Raw genomic sequence first — 23,881 nt, 5'->3', positions numbered from 1 at the left:
GATGTGCATTTAATGCATGGCCAAAGTAAGAACATAATCTAAGTGTTTAAAACATGCAAAGTAGGATTGCCAACTGTTCCCGTATTTAAGCAACATTCCATATTAAATCCATACAGAAAGCAGTTTATTTCACGCCCAGTTTAGGGAGCTAATCACTTGGACAAAAAAAATAAATAAATAAAAGAACACTAGAGCACCCTTAGTTGAAACTGTAATAATAACATATTTGGCAAACTCTTCTGTGCATATTTGCATTTGCGCTCTGGAGAGCATCAGATGTTTCTATTTACAATGTTTGCAGTTTTGAGCAGTGTAGCTAATCACAGACACATCCACTGAACCAATGAACTGAGATGAGTGACATGATTTTATTACATTTTGAGAAAATTATTACATTATGAACATTTTATTACAATAATAATCTAATACTTATTACATTATGTGCAGTTTTTACATTATGTGCAGTTATTACATTATGAGTTGCTACAACATATCTTAAAAATTAATCCCGTGTGACATGATACACTTCAAATCGGAGGATTTTAGGTCAAGGTTAGGTCAAGATTTTGGCTCTCAGTAAATTATGCTCTCTGCCGGTAGGGAATAGTAAGATGGCCGCTCCTTTTCTATTTTGAATTTACTTGTACTTTTACTTTCAATACTTAAGTTTAATATTTAAAAAAAATACTTTTCATAAGTACAATAAATATCACGTACTTTAAAACCTTTACTCAAGTAATATTTCTAAACAGTAAATTTAACTTCAACCAAAGTCATTTTCTGGTAAGATATCTATACTTTTACTCAAGTGTGGATTTCAAGTAGGCCTACTTTATCCACCACTGCTATCATGCCGGGTGATAGCAGTGGATAGGTGGATGTACCAGATAGGATTTGTCTATATGCCACTGCAATAGACAAATTTTGGAGTATTAAGGATAACGATTAATCGATTAACTGATCGTTAATTTAAACGACAATTGATCATGGGAATGATCGAAAAAATTGGTAATCCCTAGTTGCAACAAAGCCCTTAGTAACCATTTCACCCGAAAATTGAAGGGACCAAAACAGACATCTGCTAAGCTTAAAGTCAAGGAGAAATTCTAAATATTAAATGCATAATATGCTTTGAAACAATGTGCACTGTGAAAAGTGCCATACAAACAAAATTAAACTGATTCATTTTTTTCCCTATTGTTTTTACTTTGAGCTTAACAGCTAAATTTTTTATTTTACTTTTTTCTTTTATCTTTTGCCAGGCTTTGCAAGGGTGATCGATGGCTTTGGAGGGCGTTTCTGTATTCTTTTAAATTAGGATTTTTTTTTTCCCTTTAGTCAACTCATAGGTATCGAACTCTAGACGTGTCATTACGTGGCATTACATTATGTGTGCTCAAGTTTAAGGTGGCAGCCCAAATCAGTAAATCTAATCATTATACACCTCAATGCTCTTATAAATTTTTTTTTTTTTTTAATCACACTCAAATTACTTGAAATAAGTTTGGAAATAAAATTAGGTATTATACATTAAAGCATTAGATATAAATATTGGTTGAGTCCTGTTGATTGAAGAGAGAAAAAATTTAAAAAACCTTCATAGATAGACCATATGTAATGACCGTTGCTGCCCCAAACCAATACAAATTGGGCATCAGACAGGTTTAAGACTGTGAAAATTAACAAAATAATTTATAGCAAAAGAAAACCACCTGTTACATAAAGTAATAAATAAATATTACAAGAACTGATTCCATATCAACCAAATAATCACTTCAAAAGGGTATTAGTTTGAAGGAAAACATAAACAATAATAATAATAATTTAACATATCAGTTCAGTTCCCACTTATTCAGTTCATATCTTTCACACATCCACAAAATACAAGGAGAGAAATGTGTGCTGACACTGGTCACACTGAAGTGGATTTCCACACCAGCCAATTCGCTTGTCCACATTCACTCAAAATAAAACTAAATCTTAAAGATTCACAATACTTCATACGGTTACCCATAACTCTCACTTTCTGCAAACCTCATCACAGGAAACTGCGTTAATTGGTGACATCTCTCTCTTTCAGGTGCGATAGACCTCGCCTCCATATTCACTTTTCCATCATTAATTGACTCCCAATTCCTTTATTGGGAATCCCCATTAATTGACTCCACCTCAGTTTTGAACAAACCTACTACAAACTGACAACAAACACCACAGGAGACAGGAAGTGACATAAAAGTCCAGGGCAAGGCACAGAGAGCATGAAACAAAAACAAGAAAGAGTTGATTTGTGAAGAGAGCAATCACGTTTATTTTCTAAAACCAAAATAAAACTGAACACCTCAAAATTACAAAACAAAACAAACAAAAAAACAATATCTTTCAAAAAGGTCTCTTCAGTATAATGGATAAATAAAATAATGTTAAGTAAAATTAAAAAGCCAAAGCCTTCTTGCAGTGGATGTGCTGGTTTGGGCCTCATTGCCGGCTGCAGCCATGTCCTCATCTCATATATAAAACACCTGTCATTCACAAATACTTTCTAAGGAACTCGCATTCACATAAAGTAGCCTTGTTGAATCATTCAAAAATGTAGTGAAGCAGAGAGTAAAAGTTGCTAATATCTTTGATACTCAGTACAACTACAAAGTATCCAAAAAGATACTCAAGTACAGTAACTAATTACATTTACTCTAATACTTTACACTTCTGGTTAGCTTTAACTTTTCGGAAATTAATTTTTAGTAAAATCTCTGTGTTTATTGCAACTCTTTTCGGGTTTTTGGCCAGATTGACTCAGACACTGCTGGACACATTCGGTAGTCAAACAAACCTCTGGTGTTTATGTGTAATTAATTCTATGTTGAGTCAAATAAAATATTTATTTCTAATGATATTTTAATGTCTATTTGATGCTTTTCTCATTTAACACAATAATGACTTTAAATCCTCCTTTGAGGGTAAATTCTTAGCGAAATTCGATGTGTAATTAATCAAATTAATTAGATTAACTGCCACATTTCTAATGGCGCTTTTCCACTACATGGTACGGCACGGTACGGTTCACTTTTGGGTGCCAAGCCGAGTCATACCACGCAGTGGAAAAGTGCCATAACACTATGCTAGCATAAATTAGCATGTTGCTAGCATGATTCTAACATACTTTAATACAATAATAGCATGAATTTGCATTTGTTGGCATGTTTTTAACGTGTTGTTAACATGAATTATGTTCTGTTGTAGGAAAATTAATGTTTTACTCTTTCTTATTTACTTTCTTAGACATTGTGTGGGTTTTTATATTTTTTTTTTATTTTTCCTTTTGATTTAACTTGTGTTTCTCTCTCAATATGTATATATATGTCACCTGGAATGCAACAAAGACATGCGAAAGAACTGCTTTTACTGTGCCAAGAGTTCAGCCCGACTTCACAAGAACTGAGACGGATGCTGGGTGTGAAAATGGGTCCAGCGAACTGGCATAAGCTGAGCGGAAAACTGGCGACAACGGACGTGAGACGTGTGGACACAGACTGGGACCATGCGAGCAACGAACCATACAGGAAAGAAGTGGAAAATTTCACTAACGCAGTAAGCGCAGCATTTCCTCCGCGTGTGGACACTGAAAAGATTACATGCTGCACTCAGGAGAAGGATGAGTCTGTCAGCAGCTATTATTACAGAATATATATATATATATATATATATATATATATACTGTATATGAAAGCCTGGGCAGACACAAAAACACTTCCTATGTTAATGCAAGCTTATTCTCATGATGTCACGTGTGTGGTGCTATAAGGAGCACAAGACGACGGAGAATTCCAAATAACAGTCCTTTAATAAATCCACAGAAGAAATACTGGAGAAGCTTCAGGGAAAATGCAGCACAACCAACATCTAACATCAGAGAATAACCGGCAAAGGACTGAACAGAACAGGGAGAACTTATACAGAAACTAAATGAGGGAACTAATGAGATGATTAACGAACACAGGCGAACAGAATAAATGGTCCCACTTTATATTAAGTGGCCTTAACTACTATGTACTTACATAACAAAATAAGTACAATGTACTTATTGTGTTCATATTGTATTGCAAAACACTTTTGCTGCTATTGAGGTGGGATACGGGTAAGGTTAGGGACAGGTTTGGTGGTATGGGTAAGTTTAAGGGAGGTTTAAGGTATAAAGGGATGGGTCAAAAGTGTAATTATAAATGTAATTACAGAAATTAATTACAGATGTATTTACATGCAAGTATTTTTAAAAATATAATTACAATGTAAAAACATGTATGTACACAGTAAATGCATTGTATTAAATGGTTAATTTAAATGTAAGCACATAGTAGTTAAGGCCACCTAATATAAAGTGGGACCGAATAAACTAATCAAGGGTACATGGAAAACTAGGTCAAGAAATGTCTATGACTGTTACACATGATGAACTGCCTTTAACTGAAAATTGAGTGTTTACTATTGTCATTTTACATTATTGACACAATATTTTCCTAATTAATGCTGTACAGTTGCTTTGACACAATCTGTATTGTTAAAAGTGCTATATAAATAAAGGTGACTTGACTTGACTACACAAATAGCTGAATTTTCTCAAAGTAACCCAAAGTTAGCTTTTAGTTTTAATTGTTTGTATCTGAATATCCACTTAATCCAGCGCTGTTTGTTCTGTGCTCTTAATTATCTTAATACAGACTGCGAAGAAAACGCTTCAGATGATTCAGCACTCCAGCTTGTGTGATATTGCCCATATATGTGTGTGTGTGTGTGTGTGTGTGTTAATGCTGTCAATCTAATTATTTAAAAATAAATAATTTAAAACTAATTTATACTCTTTACACAGAAGACAAATTAGCGTTCTTGGGAGATATGTTCCAGTAAGCCAGCTTGATCAATTACCAAAGAAGCATATCAAAATTATTCAGGAAAATATTTTATCAAAGTTGTAAAATGTTGTGCTGCAAAAATGAGTACACCCACCTGAAAGTTACAAAATCAAAGTAAATAAAAAAACATTTCTGGTGCAAGTTAAATGCAATTAAAGCATGTAAGTATGTTGAAATGTAAAAATAAAGCAAAATTAACAGAAAATCAAAAACATTGGACTTGTTACAAGGTCCCTGAAATAATCAGGCCTTCACTTTAAGCTTTCACTTTAAGAGATGAGTGATTTTTGCAAGAAAAAAAGCAGGAGAAATACCAAGCAAATGTCTAAAAGCTGGCAAAAGCTATGAAAAGAATACAAGATGCAATATGCAAAAGTGAAATGCTTGCTTGTTGTCCACACTGGGAACTACCTACAGTAGCCAAAGCACAATAAACTCATTCAGCCTTTTCCAAGGCCCATATTTACAAAATATAGATGTCTGAGAATCCATACTCTAGTCTCATGAGACCAAGTCAATCATATTGGATCTAACAGCATCCAAAATGGTATGGCGCTGCTAGGGGTCCTCCAGTGAGAAGACAATGAGAGGTGTCTTGTTTTCACAGTTCAGTGGCAAAGTTCTTTATAGGGATGTATGAGTGCTGAAGGTGTGAAGGAAGGTGTCATGAACTCACACACCAATGTGTGATGTAATGCAAAAACATAAAACAGAAGATGCTACCCCTTTCTCATTCCCTGCATTGTTGTGTTTTTTTTTTTCAACATGACAATATACATTCTCTCATGGTGGGGTCCTCCAGTGAGAAGACAATGAGAGGTGTCTTGTTTTCACAGTTCAGTGGCAAAGTTCTTTATAGGGATGTATGAGTGCTGAAGGTGTGAAGGAAGGTGTCATGAACTCACACACCAATGTGTGATGTAATGCAAAAACATAAAACAGAAGATGCTACCCCTTTCTCATTCCCTGCATTGTTGTGTTTTTTTTTTTCAACATGACAATATACATTCTCTCATGGTAAAAAAAAAAAAACTTTTGTGGACAAGTGTTTCACCCAATCATAACACTCTTGAGTACTTGTGGGGGATTTTGAGACAAGTTGAGCAACACTCCCTATTAAAGATCAGAACATTTAAGGAGGTCATCCTCCAAGTGACAAATTGTCATCAACTTGAACACTCAATGCCAAGAAGGGTCAGAGCAGTATACTTTATGTTATGGAGGACATAATAAGTCCTAGAATATTACACATTTGGTGAATTTTAACTCACAGCGTTTGTCAGAAGCAGCATTTACTGTAAATCGAGTCACTCTGCAAACAGCCAAGCTGCATGAATGTAAATGAACACAGTGCCGTTGTTTACGCTGACATATGCAGCACAATAGACAATATACTTCTTTAATTATATTACAGCCATTTATTTGATAATATATCGCTACTTGAGTTTTATTTAGATTAACTGTAAGATTAACCCCCTGCAGTTCCCTCAAGAGCCCTCAGAGGTTTGCAAACCCCTGTTTGGGAAACCCTTGTTTAAAACATAAACAATACTATGTGAATGTGAAAACCCAAGGTAAAGAAACGTAACAAATCACAGAATGATCTCTAAAAATCAGCTGGTCATATTAAGGAAGAAAAATCCAGTAATTACTGATGAAACTATTATATCTATGTTATGTATTACCTGAATGGAGCAGTTAAGAGCATGTGAGAGTTTGTGTAACTCCTCCTCCACACGTTGGCAGATGGGGCAGTGATCGCCATGTAATGCAACACTATTCACCAGCAAAAAACTGTAAAAAAATAAAATACAATAAATAAATAAATAAAAAATACAGGGACCCAATTACCTATTTTTTGTTTAAATTCGTTTTTGAGCAAGTTTATAAATATTCACAAAACAATGACAAAGTATGGAAATGCTTAGTTAACATTAAGAAATCATAGTGGGTATCATGGCCGCAGCATCAGCATGGCAGCCTTGCAGGATGGAGTTGCGCATTAGAAAGAACAAAAAGACCTTGAGGTACGCTCAATTGAGGATGAACTTTCAGTTTTAGAAACACAAATACAAATACTTATAAGAAATTATCCTTTGAGACCCCTGGTTTTTGGACAGGGATGCAAACTTAATAACATTGAAGTCATTGTCTCCTCTAGAAACAATAAAATTAGATTAAACTGGAGAAAGTCAAGGATTATACCAATACTGAGAAGAGATTTGAACAGCACCCCATGTAAGGCTTATTTGTAAAATGAAGGAAGACTGAAGATTTGAGTATTTGGAAATAGAAGTATCAGAATGTTTAGTTCTTATAGTATATTAACCCTCTAAGCAAAACCTGTGTTTTATTTAGGGTAGGGTATCGTTTTAAATTTAGCAATTCTGGCTCCTATTCTGCTTATTTACGATTCTGAATCTTAAAGATTCCCAGTTTCGATTCTAATAAGTTATAAAAAAAAATAAAAATGAAGTCATACATTTAGATACCAACATATTTATTCTATTTATTTATTCTAATGTTCTGTTGCAGCTGAGTACCATGAGTTTCCCACAGACTTACACTCCTGAATGGAGCAGTGGCGGCACTTCGCATGGAGGATATATATATATATATATATATATATACGTATTTACATACATACCGGTTCATATTTACTACTCTGCTCTGCTTATAAGAAATTGTCTTTCTTCGAAATTATCTGTGTAAAAACATCAGTGGATTTTCGCATTGGTCTGAACGAAAACAGCAGACAGGCTGATTGAAAATTCAAATTCATTCTCTGCCGGCAGGGGGCGCTTTTGGAGCGGCAGAAATAGCGGTTTCACCGGTAACGACTATAATCAAAGCAGCGCTGCACTCACAAACGCTACTTTATCAAACATTATAGGAGAGATCTTAGATTACATCTAAGCTTTTCTGAAGACAGTCAGTTCCCCTCAAAGATACATTAATATGAAAACACCCATCTTTTTGATTTTGAAACATGCAGTGGCTGATGTTTATTCAACAAATAATTTTCTTGATTTTCTTGAGGAAAATCTGTTTGTGGTGGTCAGTTTTGATATTGTGGTGGGCCGCCACAAATGAATCAATGTATGGGAAACACTGAAAAAGACAACCCCTTCAGAAAGCAAAAATAGCAAATAGAATCAGAGGGAAAATAATTTTGCTTCGAGAATCTAGATCTTATGGTTCAAAAGTTATTAGCATAAACATGAGTGCAATTTTGAACTGCTGGTGGTGCTAAAGAGTTTGAGTTAGATATTCCGAACTTGCTATGATTAATGGGATAGTTCACCCAAAAATGAAAATTCTGTCATTAACCCTTGTGTGGTGTTCATATTTTTGTGACTCACCCAGTGTTTGTGGGTCTGGTGGACCTGCTGCAGTTTTGGGTTTTTAATTCAACACAATCAAAAATTATATGTTGAAATACTCAACAGATGCTTACTTCATCCCAATTTCAAGCAATATAAACAGCATATATGGTCAAAATTTGCCCATTACCTTTGTTAGATCACATTTATGAATTAATAATAATAATAATAATGTTATATTTATATAGCACCTTTCCAGAGCTCAAGGACACTTTACAATAAACATCAGAATTGTGAGGATAACATCAAACAATAATACAGAAAGTAAAGAGAACATCAGACATCAGAGAGTAATATATAGATAAGACAATATAAGACAGAATAAACAGAAGTTAATTTAAGAAAGATAACATTCTGAAAACAAGTGAGTTTTGAGTAGCGATTTGAATTCAGACAGGCTATTGGCAAGACAGAGTGATCTGAATTAAAGTGCTACAACCTTGTGCAGGAATGGCAGGGGCAGAAACACAAAGCTCACACTTACACTCACACTCTTACAGACTCTCTCTCTCTCTCACACACACACACACACACACACACACATACACATACTAACAGCAGGCCCAGACAATAGGAGGACAGAGTAAAAATTTCCAAATCTTTTATAAGCCCCGGGTCCAGTGGACACGAACATACTGTATGTAATATAAATGTGTAGGGGGGGGGGGTGTACAGTGAGTGGTCATTGAAAATTTGTTCTGATATATGATCTTCACAGAAAATGAGCCAAGGCCAAAGAGTCTGAGTTTGAAAAAATAATTAATAGTATAATTTTTCTTTTGATACAGACCCGAACACCATGTAAGGGTTAATTACTCACCTCATGTCGTTCCAAACCCGTAAGTCCTTCGTTCATCTTTGTAACACAAATTAAGATATTTTTGATGAGATCTGAGAGTTTTCTCACCCTCCATAAGAAAGGTAACTACCACAGTCAAGGCCCAGAAAGGTAGTAAGGGCGTCATTAAAATAGTCCATGTGACATCAGTGGTTCAACCATAATTTTATGAAGCTTTGATGATACTTTTGTGTGCAAAAAAACAAAAATAACGACTTTATTCAACAATTCTTCTCTCCCGAGTTACCATCTACCGCCATTATGGAGAGTACCACAACGCATATGCGTGCTTTCCTCTGCTCGTAAACAAGGCGCAGCGCATGCGTGTTCTACATCAGCAGCATTACGCGCATGCGTCATGTTACTCTCGATAATGGCAGTAGATGGTAACTCGCGGGAGAAGAATTGTTGAATAAAGTTGTTGTTTTTTTTCTTTGCGCACAAAAAGTATTCTCTTAGCTTTGTAAGATTACGGTTGAACCACTGATGTCACATGGACCATTTTAATGATGTTCTTACTACCTTTCTGGGCCTTGAACGTGGAAGTTACCTTGCTGTCTATGGAGGGTGTCTTATAAAAAATATCTTAATTTGTGTTCCGAAGATCTTACGGGTTTGGAATGACATGAGGGTGAGTAATTAATGACATAATTGTTATTTTTGGGTGAACTAACCCTTTAATGTTGAGAATGTCTTCTATCTGTGTGCCAAATTTAATAACTTTCCCGCAAGCAGTTCTATGGGCTGCCATAGACTCAAGAAGAAAAGAGAAGAAGAAGAAAACTACTGGATACAAGAGGTGCCTTCGCACATTCGGTGCTTGGTCCCTAATAAGAACAAATAAATTAATTAGCAGTAGCACAAATAAATACAACTAAACAAAGTTCAGGTACAGAAATTTAAATCAAATGTAAACAAATGTAAAATAACACATCATTGTTTTCTTTTCTATAAAATATAGATTAATCCTTATTAAAATTTATAAAAGTTGATCAGTGAAGATCAGTGAGTGATTTTCTTTTGTTCTTTTATTAACATTAATGGCACAGAGAGCTGGAATGTTAGGTTGCTTCCACTTTACAAGGACATTACAAGGATAGGACACAAGGACATTTTTTGTGTATTTGTCTGTTCAAGTGCAAGAAGATGCAAAAGATAACTCAATATTCCATTATATGAGAGGCGGCTGTTTGTGCATAACTCTGGATATTTGCACAGCACAGAAAACAGTATGAAGCCTCATACACACCGGGATGATTATCGCGCGCACTTATCACCGTCGTTTTTCGACGCGTCTTTTGTGTTCATACCCAATTACGCTTTTCGCTGGCGATGAGCTGAGTGAACGTGCAAATTCACTCCCTGACATTAGATGGCGCTTAATGAAAAACAGAAATACCCCGTACACATCGAATCCTATTTGATCTGCAATTCCTCTCCATAACAACTCCCTCTTATCGAGATTTTTGTAGTCGCTGTCGCATTTGTCATAAAGCCCTTTGTGTTCAGACACCAATGAGACCAGCAGCTCTACATTCATCTTGCCTCGATGCATCTTCTTGGTCTGCTTACTTCCTCTTCATCGTTAGGTATCAATGTGTGCTCGGCAAGACCGTTTTGTGCTTGAGCGCCACCAAGCCGTGTTTTACTGTAACTTCAGCAGCTCCAGGCACGTGAACAAAAGCGCCAATCTCATTGGTCGGCCAGTTTTTAACGCGGCGCGTCAAACCAAAAAAACGAGTCCGAGGCGTTTTTTAAAAAATGACGCTTTTACGCCTCGCGTTTTGCGCATTGTGCACACTTACATTGGCGCTCTTTGTTTAGTCACGAGGCATTAAACGTCAGCGATAATCGCGCGCGATATTTGTCCCGGTGTGAACAAGCCTTGAGAGTGCCAAATTGAGCTCTCCTTTGCATCTTGCACTTGAATGGTTTAAAATCACATAAAAATGCATATGTATTAATTGATTAATGGGAGACTAAAGCGCATGTCTTGTCGAATCCATGGTCCTTGGAAATGTTGAACTGGTACTGGATACCCAACCCTAGCTTTATATTGGGGTTTTCTGAACTTTTAACTTTGTGTGTCACCAACTATGATAAAATCCTCATCGTGGGTGATTTTAATTTTCATGTTGATAAAGTTGATCGTAAAGCAGTGCAGTTTTTAGAGGTTATAAATTAATTTAATTTTACTCAATAAGTCAAGTGCATATGCTTGATGCTAACAGAACTTCAGAAAGTTGTTAACGAATGTAATTCTACTACTTCATCCATCGACCCTGTACCTACAGCTTTTTTTAAACGGGTTTTTGATTGTGTCTCAGGTCATGTTTTATATATCATAAACACATCTTTGCAGACTGTTTACTTTCCTGGGGACTCATTTATAAAACTTTCCGTAGATTTCATCCTAAAAGTGTACATAAGCACAAAAGCATCTCCACCCCATCTCCTCCCAGAAATCACCATATATGGAGCTTACAACGCCTAGTTTTACTATGCATAACCTCATCTGCATATCATTTCCATGCATATTCCCATCCACGTGACACCATGTTTAACACCGTCAAAGGTACAACACATTAAGGGGATACAGACTATAAATGCCATTTGTTACATACACATTCATTTTTATTGCTAAAAATCATCCTGTATCCTTGTTATGTTTCAAAATAAATATATAAAAATATCCATAAAAACTGTTTTAAATAGTTCTCAGATGAATATTTTTGAATTTTAGTTGATTTCATTCATTCATTTCCACTGGCCAAATGATATTTTGATTGTTTTAAACAATTCAAATTAAATTAAATTTATGCAGTTTTGCTGATAAGTGGAAACATAGGCCTATATTTATTGCAATGTAAATACAATTGTCTGACTCGCGCCTCACTGACAAAGTAGCCTATTTTAAAAAGGAAATGTGCAAATATTACCGTTTTCTTCAAATTGTATCTTTCAAATACAGTGGTATTTTTTATAATGTTGTGGAGATGCCTTCACACAACATCAGCATGAGATCAGCAGTTTAATTTAAAGATGAATTATTATGCACATAGCACTCCTCGCTGTCATTAAAACATAGCATGCCACAGGAAAAGTGATCAAGCGCATTCTCTACAAAGAGGCTATATGTCTAAATTAATATAATTTTGTTTTAACTTCTGCGTAGTAGAGTTATGTAATTTCAGTGCTTATCTCCACTAATGAGAGTGGAATATTTAATATAAATGTGTATATCGACATGAAAACAGAGTTTAAAATAATTTTTTAGTTCATTACTTTTCTCTCTCCAGGAAAAAAAGTCAGTACGCATGGGTCAGAGTTTGCGTGCAGGTGCGCAAATTTTCCCGTCAAGTTTGTTTTTATAAATCCCACCTTTTGCGTAGGAAGTGGCGTACGCCTCTTTCAGGGCAGTTTTTGTGCGTACGCAACAGTTATAAATGAGGCCCCTGATGTTTTTAAAACTGCTGTGGTGAGACCTATATTGAAGAAGCCTAATTTGGACAGTAATGTTCTGGCTAATTATAGACCGATATCTAATCTCCCATTTATTAGTAAAGTACTTGAAAAGGTGGTCACAACACTAATAAAATCTTTTCTTGAAGAAAATCAAATTATGGAAGAGTTTCAGTCTGGCTATAGAAAGTACCACAGTACCGAAACTGCTCTTATAAAAATAACAAGTGATCTTAGAGTTAATTCCGGTAAAAATAAAGTGTCGAATCTTATCCTTTTAAACTTGAGTGCGGCATTCGACACAATCGACCATGATATTTTAATAAATCGTTTAGAAAAATTGGTAGGCTTTTCTGACAACGTATTAAATTGGTTTAAAACCAATTTTAAGGGGAGAAATTTCACTGTTCAACTTGGAGATTATGTGTCTGAGAAAAATAAATTCCATTATGGAGTCCCACAAGGAAGCTGTCTTGGTCCTTTATTATTTTCATTATACATGCTGCCACTTGGTGACATCATCAGAGAAAACAATGTAAGTTTTCACAGTTATGCTGATGATACACAGCTATATATTTCTGCAGAGCCAAATGACATGGGGGCTATTAACTCCATTACAACCTGCCTCATGGCAGTGAATAATTGGATGAGTAATAATTTTTTTAAGTTAAATGAGGATAAAACTGATATTCTGTTGGTAGGTCCAAAGACAAAAAGAGAAATGGTGTATAAGAATTTGGTCAAATTGACTCCTTGGGTTCGCTCAGAGGTCACAAGTCTTGGTGTAATTTTAGACTCTAATTTAAGTTTTAATTCTCACATTTATAAGTAACAAAATTTGTAACAAAATCATCATTTTTCCATTTAAGGAACATTGCTAAAATTCGACCTCTTTTAAACTGGAAAGATGCAGAAAAATTAATTCATGCCTTTATTTCGAGTAGACTTGACCATTATAATGCACTTTTTACTGGTCTTCCACAAAAACAATTAATAGACTTCAGCTTATCCAAAACTCAGCTGCTCGGCTATTGACTAGAACTAAAAAAGAGAGCATATAACACCAGTTTTAGCTACATTGCACTGGCTTCCTATAAAATTTAGAATAGATTATAAAGTCCTCCTTATTGCGTACAAAGCCCGTAATGGCCAAGGACCTAATTATATTGCCAGTTCTCTTGTTAATTATACTCCATCAAGAACTTTAAGATCTTCCAATACAGGTTTACTAGAGGTTCCTAGTTCTATAAGAAAAAAAAATTGGTGATGCTGCCTTCGTAAATTATGTTCCTACCTTCAGATATTAGGGAAGCTAGCACACTCAGTATTTTTAAAAGGAAGTTGAAAACTTATTTTTTTAACTTGGCCTTCAGGTAGTTTACAGTGAAAATGTCTGTTTAATTGAATGTGTTGTGTTGTTTTACATATATTGTATACATATTGTAAGCTTGATGTATTTGTTTTATTGGATGTAATGTTGTTGTTTATTTAACCATTTATTCTTGATTATGTAAAGCACTTTGAGTCGCATTTTATGTTTGAAAGGTGCTATATAAATACGTTTATTATTTATTATTATTATTGATCTCATAATTTCACATGGAATTAATATTAATGTAAATAAGACAAATGATTTAATCTCAGATCATTTCTGTGTATTTTTTTTATTATGCGTTTTTTTTTTTAATATAGACTGTCTTCTGAAAATTATATTACTGAGATTCAACAAATGCCAATGTCTTAGTGGAATGCTTACTGTACATGAAGAGGTTAATAGATTTAATGCTTCAAAAAAAAAGTTATAGTAGCTCCAGAGAAAATTAAAAAAAAGATTAAAAGATAAAGATAAAAAATTAACTGCTCACCGTAAGATTCTTCTGACTAACATTTTGGAATATAAAAAACAGTGTGCTCTGAAAGATTTTTTTTGTTTTTAAACAGCCCTTATAATTATAATGTAACTATGTGTGAAAATTAACAATAAGAGAATACAGACTGGGTTGCTATTCATTACACTAATAACATTTCTATAGATGAATTATGAATTTATCCACAGCATAAAATGGAAATGTTCAGGACAGTTAACAAAAAAATCTTTAGCAAATTATTTCTCAGTTAAATTAGTCTACCAGCTATGTTGACCCTATACATTTTATTGTTTAGTAAGATTTTAGAAAAAGTTGTACTTCAACAGTTACTATGGTAAATACACAATTCTTGCATGAACTGTTAATATAACATATGAAAAATGCTCCTGGTTAATAGAACGGACATCACACATGCATGCAATTCCTTCCCAGCTAGTACCAGTTACATAATTTATTGGTACTTTTGGTACATTATTGGTACAGTATGCGCCAGCACATTAGCATGTGCAATTGAAAGGGTGCGGAAAACGAGCACAGTATAACAGCTGACAGGACATGAAAGTTTGTTTTTCTGAATATTTTTTCAAAATTTGCATTATACTTACATTTACAGTGGGGAAAATATTTATTTGATCCCTTGCTGATTTTGTAAGTTTGCCCACTTACAAAGAAATGAAGGGTCTGTAATTTTTATGGTAGGTTTATTTTAACAAATAGAGACAGAATCCAGAAACAACACATTATATAAATGTTAGAAATTGATTTACAAGAATTCTGGCTCCCACAGAATGGTTATGTGCCCATGTGGAATACAGATTATTCCTGCCACTTTAAGAATTTACTCCTAATGTCAGCTCGTTAGGTGTATAAGACACCTGTCCACACAATCTGTATCTTCCATTCCAACCTCTCCCACCACCATGGGCATGACCAAAGAGCTGTCAAAGGATGTCAGAAATAAGATTGTAGATCTGCACAAGGCTTGAATGGGCTACAAGACCATCAGCAAGAAGCTTGGTGAGAAGGAGACAACTGTTGGTGCGATTACTCGGAAATGGAAGAAATACAAAACAACCATCAATAGGCCTTGGTCTGGAGCTCCGTGCAAGATCTTGCCTCATGGGGTAAGGATGATCATGAGAAAGGTGAGGGATCAGCCCCGAACTACACGGGAGGAGCTTGTTAATGATCTTAAGGCAGTTGGGACTACAGTCACCAAGCAAAACATTGGTAACACACTACGCCGCAATGGACTGAAATCCTGAAGCGCTCGCAAGGTCCCTCTGCTCAAGAAGGCACATGTACAGGCCCGTTTAAAGTTTGCCAAAGAACATCTAAATGATTCAGAGAAGGCTTGGGAGAAAGTGCTATGGTCAGATGAGACCAAAATTGAGCTCTTTGGCATTAACTCGACTCGCCGTGTTTGGAGGGAGAGAAATGCTGACTATGACCCCAAGAACACCATCCCTACAGTCAAGCACGGAGGTGAAAACATTATGCTTTGGGGCTGTTTTTCTGCTAAGGGTACAGGACGACTTCAACGCATTGAGGGGCAAATGGACGGGGCCATGTACTGTAAAATCTTGGACGAGAACCTCCTTCCCTCAGCCAGAACACCGAAGATGGGACATGGATGGATCTTCCAGCATGACAATGACCTGAAACATACCAAGGCAACAAAAGAGTGGCTCAAGAAGAAGCACATTAAGGTCATGGAGTGGCCTAGCCAGTCTCCAGACCTCAATCCTATAGAAAATCTCTGGAGGGAGTTGAAACTTCGAGTTGCCAAACGACAGCCAAGAAACCTTAAGGATTTAGAGAGAATCTGTAAAGAGGAGTGGAACAAAATCCCTCCTGAGATGTGTGCAAACCTGGTGACCAACTACAAAAAAACGTCTTACCTCTGTGCTTGCCAACAATGGTTTCTGCACCAAGTACTAAATCATGTTTTGCTTGGGGATCAAATACTTATTTCACTCACTGAAATGTAAATCAATTTCTAACCTTTATATAATGTTTTTTTCTGGATTTTTTGGTTGGTATTGTCTCTATACTTTAAAATAATCCTACCATAAAAATTACAGACCCTTCATTTCTTTGCAAGTGGGCAAACTTACAAAATCAGCAGGGGATCATATTAAATATTTTCCCCACTGTAATCATTTAGCAGACGCTTTTATCCAAAGCGACTTACAAATGAGGAGAACAACAGAAGCAATCAGACCAACAAGAGAGCAACAGTATACAAGTGCTATGACAAGTCTCAGTTAGTCTAGCACAGTACATATACCAAGGTGTTTTTTTTTCCAATTTTAAATAAATTAGAGCAAAAAGAATAGAATAGGTAAGTATTAGTGCTAATTGGTCAGGTGCTGGCAAAAAAGATGTATTTAGACGTTTTTTGAAAATGGCTTGAGACTCAGCTGCTCAAATTGAGATAGGCAGGTCGTTCCACAAGCTGGGAACAGTCCAGGAAAATGTCTGTGAGAGTGATTTTGCTCATTGAAGACCACTGTCTCTGCTGCATTCTGGATCAGTTGCAGAGGCTTGATAGTACATGCCGGAAGGCCCGCCAAGAGAGCATTACAATAGCCAGTCTGGAGGGAACAAGAGGTTGGACAAGGAGTTGTGTGGCCTGCTCTGATAGGAAGGGTCTAATCTTCCTAATGTTGTATAAGGCAAATCTGCAGGACTGGGCCATTGTAGCAATTAGGGCTGCTGCACGATTAATCAAAATTAAATTGCAAAGGCGATAAATCGCAATTAGGCAGAAGCTGCGGTTTTCATGCGTATCTTTCAGTGAAGCACTTTTCTGTGATCAGTAGTAAATCTCCATCCGAAGGCCAGAGGGCGTTCTCGTGCGGAAACTCAAATACGCCCCCCAGAAGAAATCAGGAAATCCCTATAGCGGTTGCTGAATAAACAGAAGATTTAACTGCTTTCATTGATTCAACGTGACACGACTACGACAATATATGGTTTATCTGAGTTCATCTTATTATAATGTTTATTATAATAAAGTATATAATAATGCAATGCTAATCAACATAGCCTTTATCAATGCTTAGAATACTATGAAATATGAACGTGATTTTGCATAGCTTGTCAGTGAATGAACCAGCTTTACTGACAAGATGCGCATGACAATCTCATTCGATTAATCGTGCAGCCCTAGTAGCAATATGGTCTGTGAAGCATAACTCATCATCAATCACAACTCCAAGGTTCCTGGCTGTCCTAGAAGGAGTTATGGTTAATGAACCTAGCTGTATAGAGAAGTTGTGATGAAGTGCTGGGTTGGCTGAGACCACGAGCAGTTCTGTCTTAGCACGGTTGAGTGGAAGATGATGTTCAGAAATATTTCCAGACAGAAATATCTGTCAGACAGGATGCAGTGCGAACAGCTACCATCAGATAATCTGGTTGAAATGAGAAGTATAGTTGAGTGAGTAGAGCTGAGTGTCATCAGCATAGCAGTGATAGGAAAAGCCATGCTTCTGAATTACAGATCCAAATGATGACACGTAGATGGAGAAGAGAAGTGGTCCAAGCACTGAGCCCTGAGGAAACCCAGTAGCAAGAAGTTGTGACTTGGAAACCTCACCCCTCCAAGTCGCCTTGAAGGACCTACTTGAGAGGTAAAACTTGAACCACTGGTGTGGTTTCCTGAGATGTTGCAATGAATGGAAGAAGGTACCTTAAGGTACCGTTCTGTAGTTTTCTAAAAGTGCTGGAGAGTGCATTAGAGAGGCTTTATTAAGCAGTGGGGTTACCCGAGATTGCTTAAATGCTGTGGGAAATGTAGCAGTGTGAAGAGAGGTGTTGATAATGTGAGTGAGCAAAGGCATAACTGAAGAAGAAATGGCCTGAAGGAAGTGAGTGGGGATAGAATCAAGCGGACGGGTATTAGGATGATTGGAAAGGATAATTTTAGAAATGTCTGCCTTGAGAGTGGAGGGAAGGAGGAGAGTGAAGTGTGTATTTGTTGTTAAGAAGTTTTTGTCAGTTTGTGGTGTGGAGAATTGGCCGCCGATGGTTCTTGTTTTATTTATGAAGAAACACACTCGGGGTACACACTCGCTTTACACATATTTGGTGCCACCATTGTTGAAGGTGTATAACTGATTTGTAAAAATAAAAATTTACTAAAGTAAATAATTTGAGATTAAATACAGATAAAGGTAATGAATCAGTTTCAATTCTCCTGGACACGGTTCAAAATATACAGTTGCAATCAAAATTATTCAACCCCCTTGACCTGCAATACATTTTGTTGCAGAGAACGAAACTTTATGAAAACAATTCAACAAAGGCATCAGTAAACCATTAGAGAAAGTTGCTTAATACACATTTGAGTGATTCTGAGAATGTAACATTGATGACTAATGATAAAAATCAAATTGGCTCTAAACATTCATGTTCAAAATTATTCAACCCCCAAAAGTCAAATTTTGTGCAGAATCTTTTATTCTTTAAAACCACCAATAAACGTGCTTAGAAGCTTCTGGCAACTCTCTACTGCAGTCTTGGCTCATTCCTTGCCTGAAAAAGTTTTCAGATTACTGATAATCTTTGGTTTTCACATTGTCACTGCTTTCTTCAAATTCAACCAAATATTTTCAATGAGAGTTACATCTGGAGACTGAACAGGCCACTCAAGTACATCCTATGACTGATCCCTGAACCAAGCATAAGTAGATTTGGATGTATACTTTGGGATGGCTGTCCAGCAGGAAAGTCCATTGATCATCAGCTTCCGGCTTTGCACCAAAGGCATCACAATTCTTACCAAAATGGCCTGATACTACAAAGAATCCATGAGGTCCTTCATACAGTCATGATTTTTACTTCCTGCAACAGTAAAACACCCCCATAACAGGACTGGTCCACTTTCAAGTTTGACCATGGAGATGGTGTTCTTCTGTTTATAAGCGTTGCCTTTTTTGCACCAAACATACTGCTGATCCATGGGTCCAAAAGTCCCAGTTTGGTCCCATCGCTCCATAAAGCATTCTCCCAGAACTCCACAGGTCTACCCAAATGAATTTTAACATGTTCAAGTCTTTTATGTTCTTCTTGGTCAAGAGTGGCATTCAGCAAGATGCCCCAACACGAAGACCATACTTGTCTAGTGTTCATCTTATACTCTGCATTGAAATGATTTTCCTCCTTTCATCGGGTCAACTTGCAAGTCTTTGGCTGTACATTGCAGGTTTTTCTCAGTTGCTCTGATCAAATTTATTATGAAATTGTGCTTTTTTTTCAACACCCTCAACTGTTTTCTGGTACAACACATTTTAAGCTAAAGAATTAGGCTGCCAGCTGTGTCTCTAGGAACTTTTAATGTCTTGGACATCTTCATGTATCCTTAGACTTTCTAATGTAATAAAACTATTTCTTCTATAGCTTTATATATATATATATATATATATACTTTATTTTAAGGGTTTTTCAAAAATAAACACAGAACAGACAAACAACACTGTCTCGGACCACACAAGCGGAGAAAAAATAAATAAATAAAGTAACTAAAAAATTATAATGACAATAAATATTTAGTTCAGTAGTCAAAAGTACTATAGTAAAAACCTGCAAAACAATCAGTCAAGGTGCCCAGAAAGATGTACAGCTTTAGCCTCAGAGGAGCCACTAGGGGCTGGTTGAACGGTTAACTTGTCCAAATGGCCCAGAAATGAACCCCAAACAGCGGAAAATTTTTCAATATAATTAGTTCTCAAGAATCTGAGTCTTTCCATATGAATAACAGAGATCATGTCCATAATCCACATTCGAAAGGAAGGGGGTGAGGGTGACTTCCAGTTCTTAAGCACAAGTCTCTTAGCCACAATCATACCCAGGGTTAGAGACTGCTGTAATGTCCCCGGGAGGCAGGAGGTGCGCTGTGAAAAACCAAAGATAGCAAGTTCTGCATCCGGTGGAAGAGGCCTATTGTAAGCCTTGGAATACCAGTCAAATATGCTTGACTAAAGCCCAGACAATATTTGCACACATCGCTCCATAAAACATTCTTCCAGAACTCCACAGGTCTACCCAAATGAATTTTAACATGTTCAAGTCTTTTATGTTCTTCTTGGTCAAGAGTGGCATTCAGCAAGATGCCCCAACACGAAGACCATACTTGTCTAGTGTTCATCTTATACTCTGCATTGAAATGATTTTCCTCCTTTCATCGGGTCAACTTGCAAGTCTTTGGCTGTACATTGCAGGTTTTTCTCAGTTGCTCTGATCAAATTTATTATGAAATTGTGCTTTTTTTTCAACACCCTCAACTGTTTTCTGGTACAACACATTTTAAGCTAAAGAATTAGGCTGCCAGCTGTGTCTCTAGGAACTTTTAATGTCTTGGACATCTTCATGTATCCTTAGAGAGAAGTTGTATCCTCTGCCACCTTGCACCGGTCACACATTGGTGATACAGAGGGGAAAATTTTATGCAGTTTGGTTTTAGTGTAATGCAAGCGATGAACAACCTTGAATTGGATCAGTTGGTGTCTGCTGTTAACTGAGCAGACCTGTATTGTAGCCAGACACTTGTCCCACATATCGTCAGGTTAGTCTCCATTTGTACCCACAGTGGGACGTCAGGGGTCAAATTGGCCGGTGCCCCCTTCACCCAGTACATTAAAGCCCTAATATAGGCGGCCCAATAATAATGCTTAAATACGGGCATACCCAGACCGCCTACAGATTTGAATTTTTGTAGATGCATTTTAGAGATCCTGTGTGTCTTATAGTTCCAAACATAAGACAGGATTATAGAGTCCAGTTCCTTAACGAAAGCAGAGGTAAGAAAAACAGGGAGATTCTGGCAAAGATATAGGAATCTGGGAAGGGAAACCATTTTTATTGAATTTATAGGCCCAATCATAGACAAAGGTAAAATTTTCCAACTCCCTATATTGCTTTTGAGCTTTGAAAGAAACTCCACAAAATTCAACTTAAACAATAATTTTGAATCTTTGGGGATTGTCAAACCGAGATACACAAAATGATCTCTGACTATTTTAAATGGAATATTCTCCCAAAAACCAGGTCTATAAGTATCAGAGAAAGGCATAAAGTTACTCTTTGACAAATTGATTGTATACCCTGATCATTTCCCAAAAGAAGTAATTAAATCTAAAAGAATGGGAACTGGGATGGGAATCTTTCAGAGTTCTGCAAATACAATATTACATCATCTGCATACAGACTAATAAGAACTTTCTTGCCTCCCACTTCAAGACCTGGGATACCCGTATGACGCCTTATACTTAAGGCAAGGGGTTCTATCGCAATGGCGAAAAGGGCGGGTGAAAGGGGACACCCCTGTTGCACTGAGCAGTGTAAAGGGAACTCAAGCAACCTGTCTGCATTAGTTAGAACTGAACACTTTGGTCTGGCATATATTATTTTGACCCATGATATAAATGTCTCGCCAAACCCAAACCTTTGCAGTGATCCAAACATGTAAGGCCACTCAACCTGATCAAAAGCTTTCTGCGCGTCCAAGGACAGAATTGCTGCTCCATTAGCTTTCGCCTGCTTAGCATATATTGTGTTGAGGAGGCGACGCACATTAAAAAAAGAGAATCTGCCAGGAATAAACCCGGTCTGGTCAGGATGAATGATGGAGGGTAGATGTTTGTTAAGCCGAATAGCCAAAGCTTTAGTACTTTCGCCTGCTTAGCATATATTGTGTTGAGGAGGCGACGCACATTAAAAAAAGAGAATCTGCCAGGAATAAACCCGGTCTGGTCAGGATGAATGATGGAGGGTAGATGTTTGTTAAGCCGAATAGCCAAAGCTTTAGTAATTACTTTCCTATCAAAGTTCTGAAGCGCAATTGGTCTATAGCTGGCCGGGTCGTTTCATCTTTGTTTTTCTTTAAAATGAGAGATATATTGGCTTCATACAATGTATTAGGCAGAACGTTATCTTTTTTAGAATTGATTATCATTCTAAGGAGGAGCGGGGCAAGAATATCACAGAATCTTTAAAAAAATTCGGAACTAAATCCATCTGGCCCCGCCGCCTTCCCAGTTGGAAATGACTTAATGGCAGCGACTATCTCCTCCAAAGTGAAATCGGAGTCCAGGTCGGACCTAGCAATGTCGCTAAGTTTAGGTATTTCAAGAGAGTCAAAAAAATGTGTTAAATCAGAATGAGTGGCTGTACTATTGGAAGTATAGAGTTCACTATAAAAATCTTTAAAAAGGGCATTAATATCCTTGGGGTCAGTTAACAGTGTGCCATCCTTAGACTTAATGCAATAGATTGACCTGGAAGCTTGAGCCCCTTTAAGTTGTTGTGCCAAGAGCTTATCAGGCTTATCTCCCGTTTCGAAATGCCTCTGCCTCATTCTCAAAAAGAGGTTGTTTATTTGACCACCAAGAATGCAGCTGTATTCATACTTAAGCTTCAGTATCTTATTATAGTCGTCAGATGATTTTGACACCTGATACGGCAATTCAAGAGTAGGAAGAACATTTTGTATCTCTAAAAGTCGTTTCTCTCTTTCTTTCTTTCTTTCTTGGCAGCAGATTCGTAAGAAATAATATGCCCGCGCATAACCTTTAATGTCTCCCAAAGTAAAGAATCTGACACCTCCCCATTGTCATTAAACTCCATAAACTCTTTCAGCTTGATGGTAATGTGTTCTACGAATTTACTGTCAGTAAGCAGAGATGGATTGAAACGCCAAGAATAAGATCGCTTAGGGAGAGATAGGTCGATGGACATGGTAAGGGGGCTGTGATCGAAGATCAATATGCTGTAGTACCTGATATCAATAACATGCTAAATTAACTGAATCAACCAAAAAATTATCTATTCTACTATAAGATTTGTGGACATGCGAATAGTACGAATAATCTCTGTCAACAGGGTGCTGAATTCTCCAAATATCCACAAAATTTCTGCAATTAAGCAGGTTATTTAAAACTTGTACTGATGCAATTCCTGTGGGTGGACGAGTGGATAGTCTGTCTAAATAAGGATCTAAATAACAATTTAAATCTCCCGATTATTATATTGTAATTATTGCCATCAGGAAGTAAGTCAAAAACCTTCTTGAAAAAATTAGGATCGTCAGTGTTTGGACCGTAGATATTTAAGAAAGTAAATGGGAAGGAATTTATGGTACCAGAAACAATAATGTATCTGCCATAAGGATCAGTAACCATAGAAGAAAATTGAAATGGAATATTTTTCCGAAAGAGAATGGCCACCCCACGTGCATGAGAAGTGAATGGTGATTGATAAACTTGAGATATCCAACTGCAGCGCAGCCTACGCTGTTCGGTTGCTTTAATTTGGGTCTCCTGTAGAAAAATCACATCTGCTGAACAAATGAATCCTAATTGGAGTTTTTATCCCACACTCTAAAAAATGCTGGGTTAAATACAACCCAGTGCTGGGTAA

The 23,881-nt window shown here is 36.7% G+C and overlaps 1 protein-coding gene and 1 long non-coding RNA gene across 2 annotated transcripts in view; one reads left to right on the top strand and one right to left on the bottom strand.

Moving 5' to 3' along the window:
- Positions 1–9,115, bottom strand: part of mppe1 (metallophosphoesterase 1) — a 69,547-nt gene extending 60,432 nt beyond the window's left edge. Inside the window, exons 1-2 of the mRNA XM_016535655.1 lie at positions 9,111–9,115; positions 6,593–6,701 (exon numbers count right to left, since the gene is read on the bottom strand). Of these exons, the coding sequence (XP_016391141.1) occupies positions 6,593–6,701; positions 9,111–9,115 (114 nt within the window). The remainder of the gene's footprint in view (positions 1–6,592; positions 6,702–9,110) is intronic.
- Positions 9,116–10,252: 1,137 nt separating this feature from the next.
- Positions 10,253–23,881, top strand: part of LOC107726149 (uncharacterized) — a 19,194-nt gene continuing 5,565 nt past the window's right edge. Inside the window, exons 1-2 of the long non-coding RNA XR_001638231.1 lie at positions 10,253–10,264; positions 23,303–23,306. This is a non-coding gene — a long non-coding RNA (uncharacterized LOC107726149). The remainder of the gene's footprint in view (positions 10,265–23,302; positions 23,307–23,881) is intronic.

Source organism: Sinocyclocheilus rhinocerous, unplaced genomic scaffold (genome assembly GCF_001515625.1).
Source record: "Sinocyclocheilus rhinocerous isolate Xijiao unplaced genomic scaffold, SAMN03320098_v1.1 scaffold1990, whole genome shotgun sequence".
In the NCBI taxonomy this organism is placed as follows: Eukaryota; Metazoa; Chordata; class Actinopteri; order Cypriniformes; family Cyprinidae; genus Sinocyclocheilus; species Sinocyclocheilus rhinocerous.
Note: the sequence above shows the minus strand (reverse complement) of the source record. Positions and strands in the feature narration are given on the sequence as shown.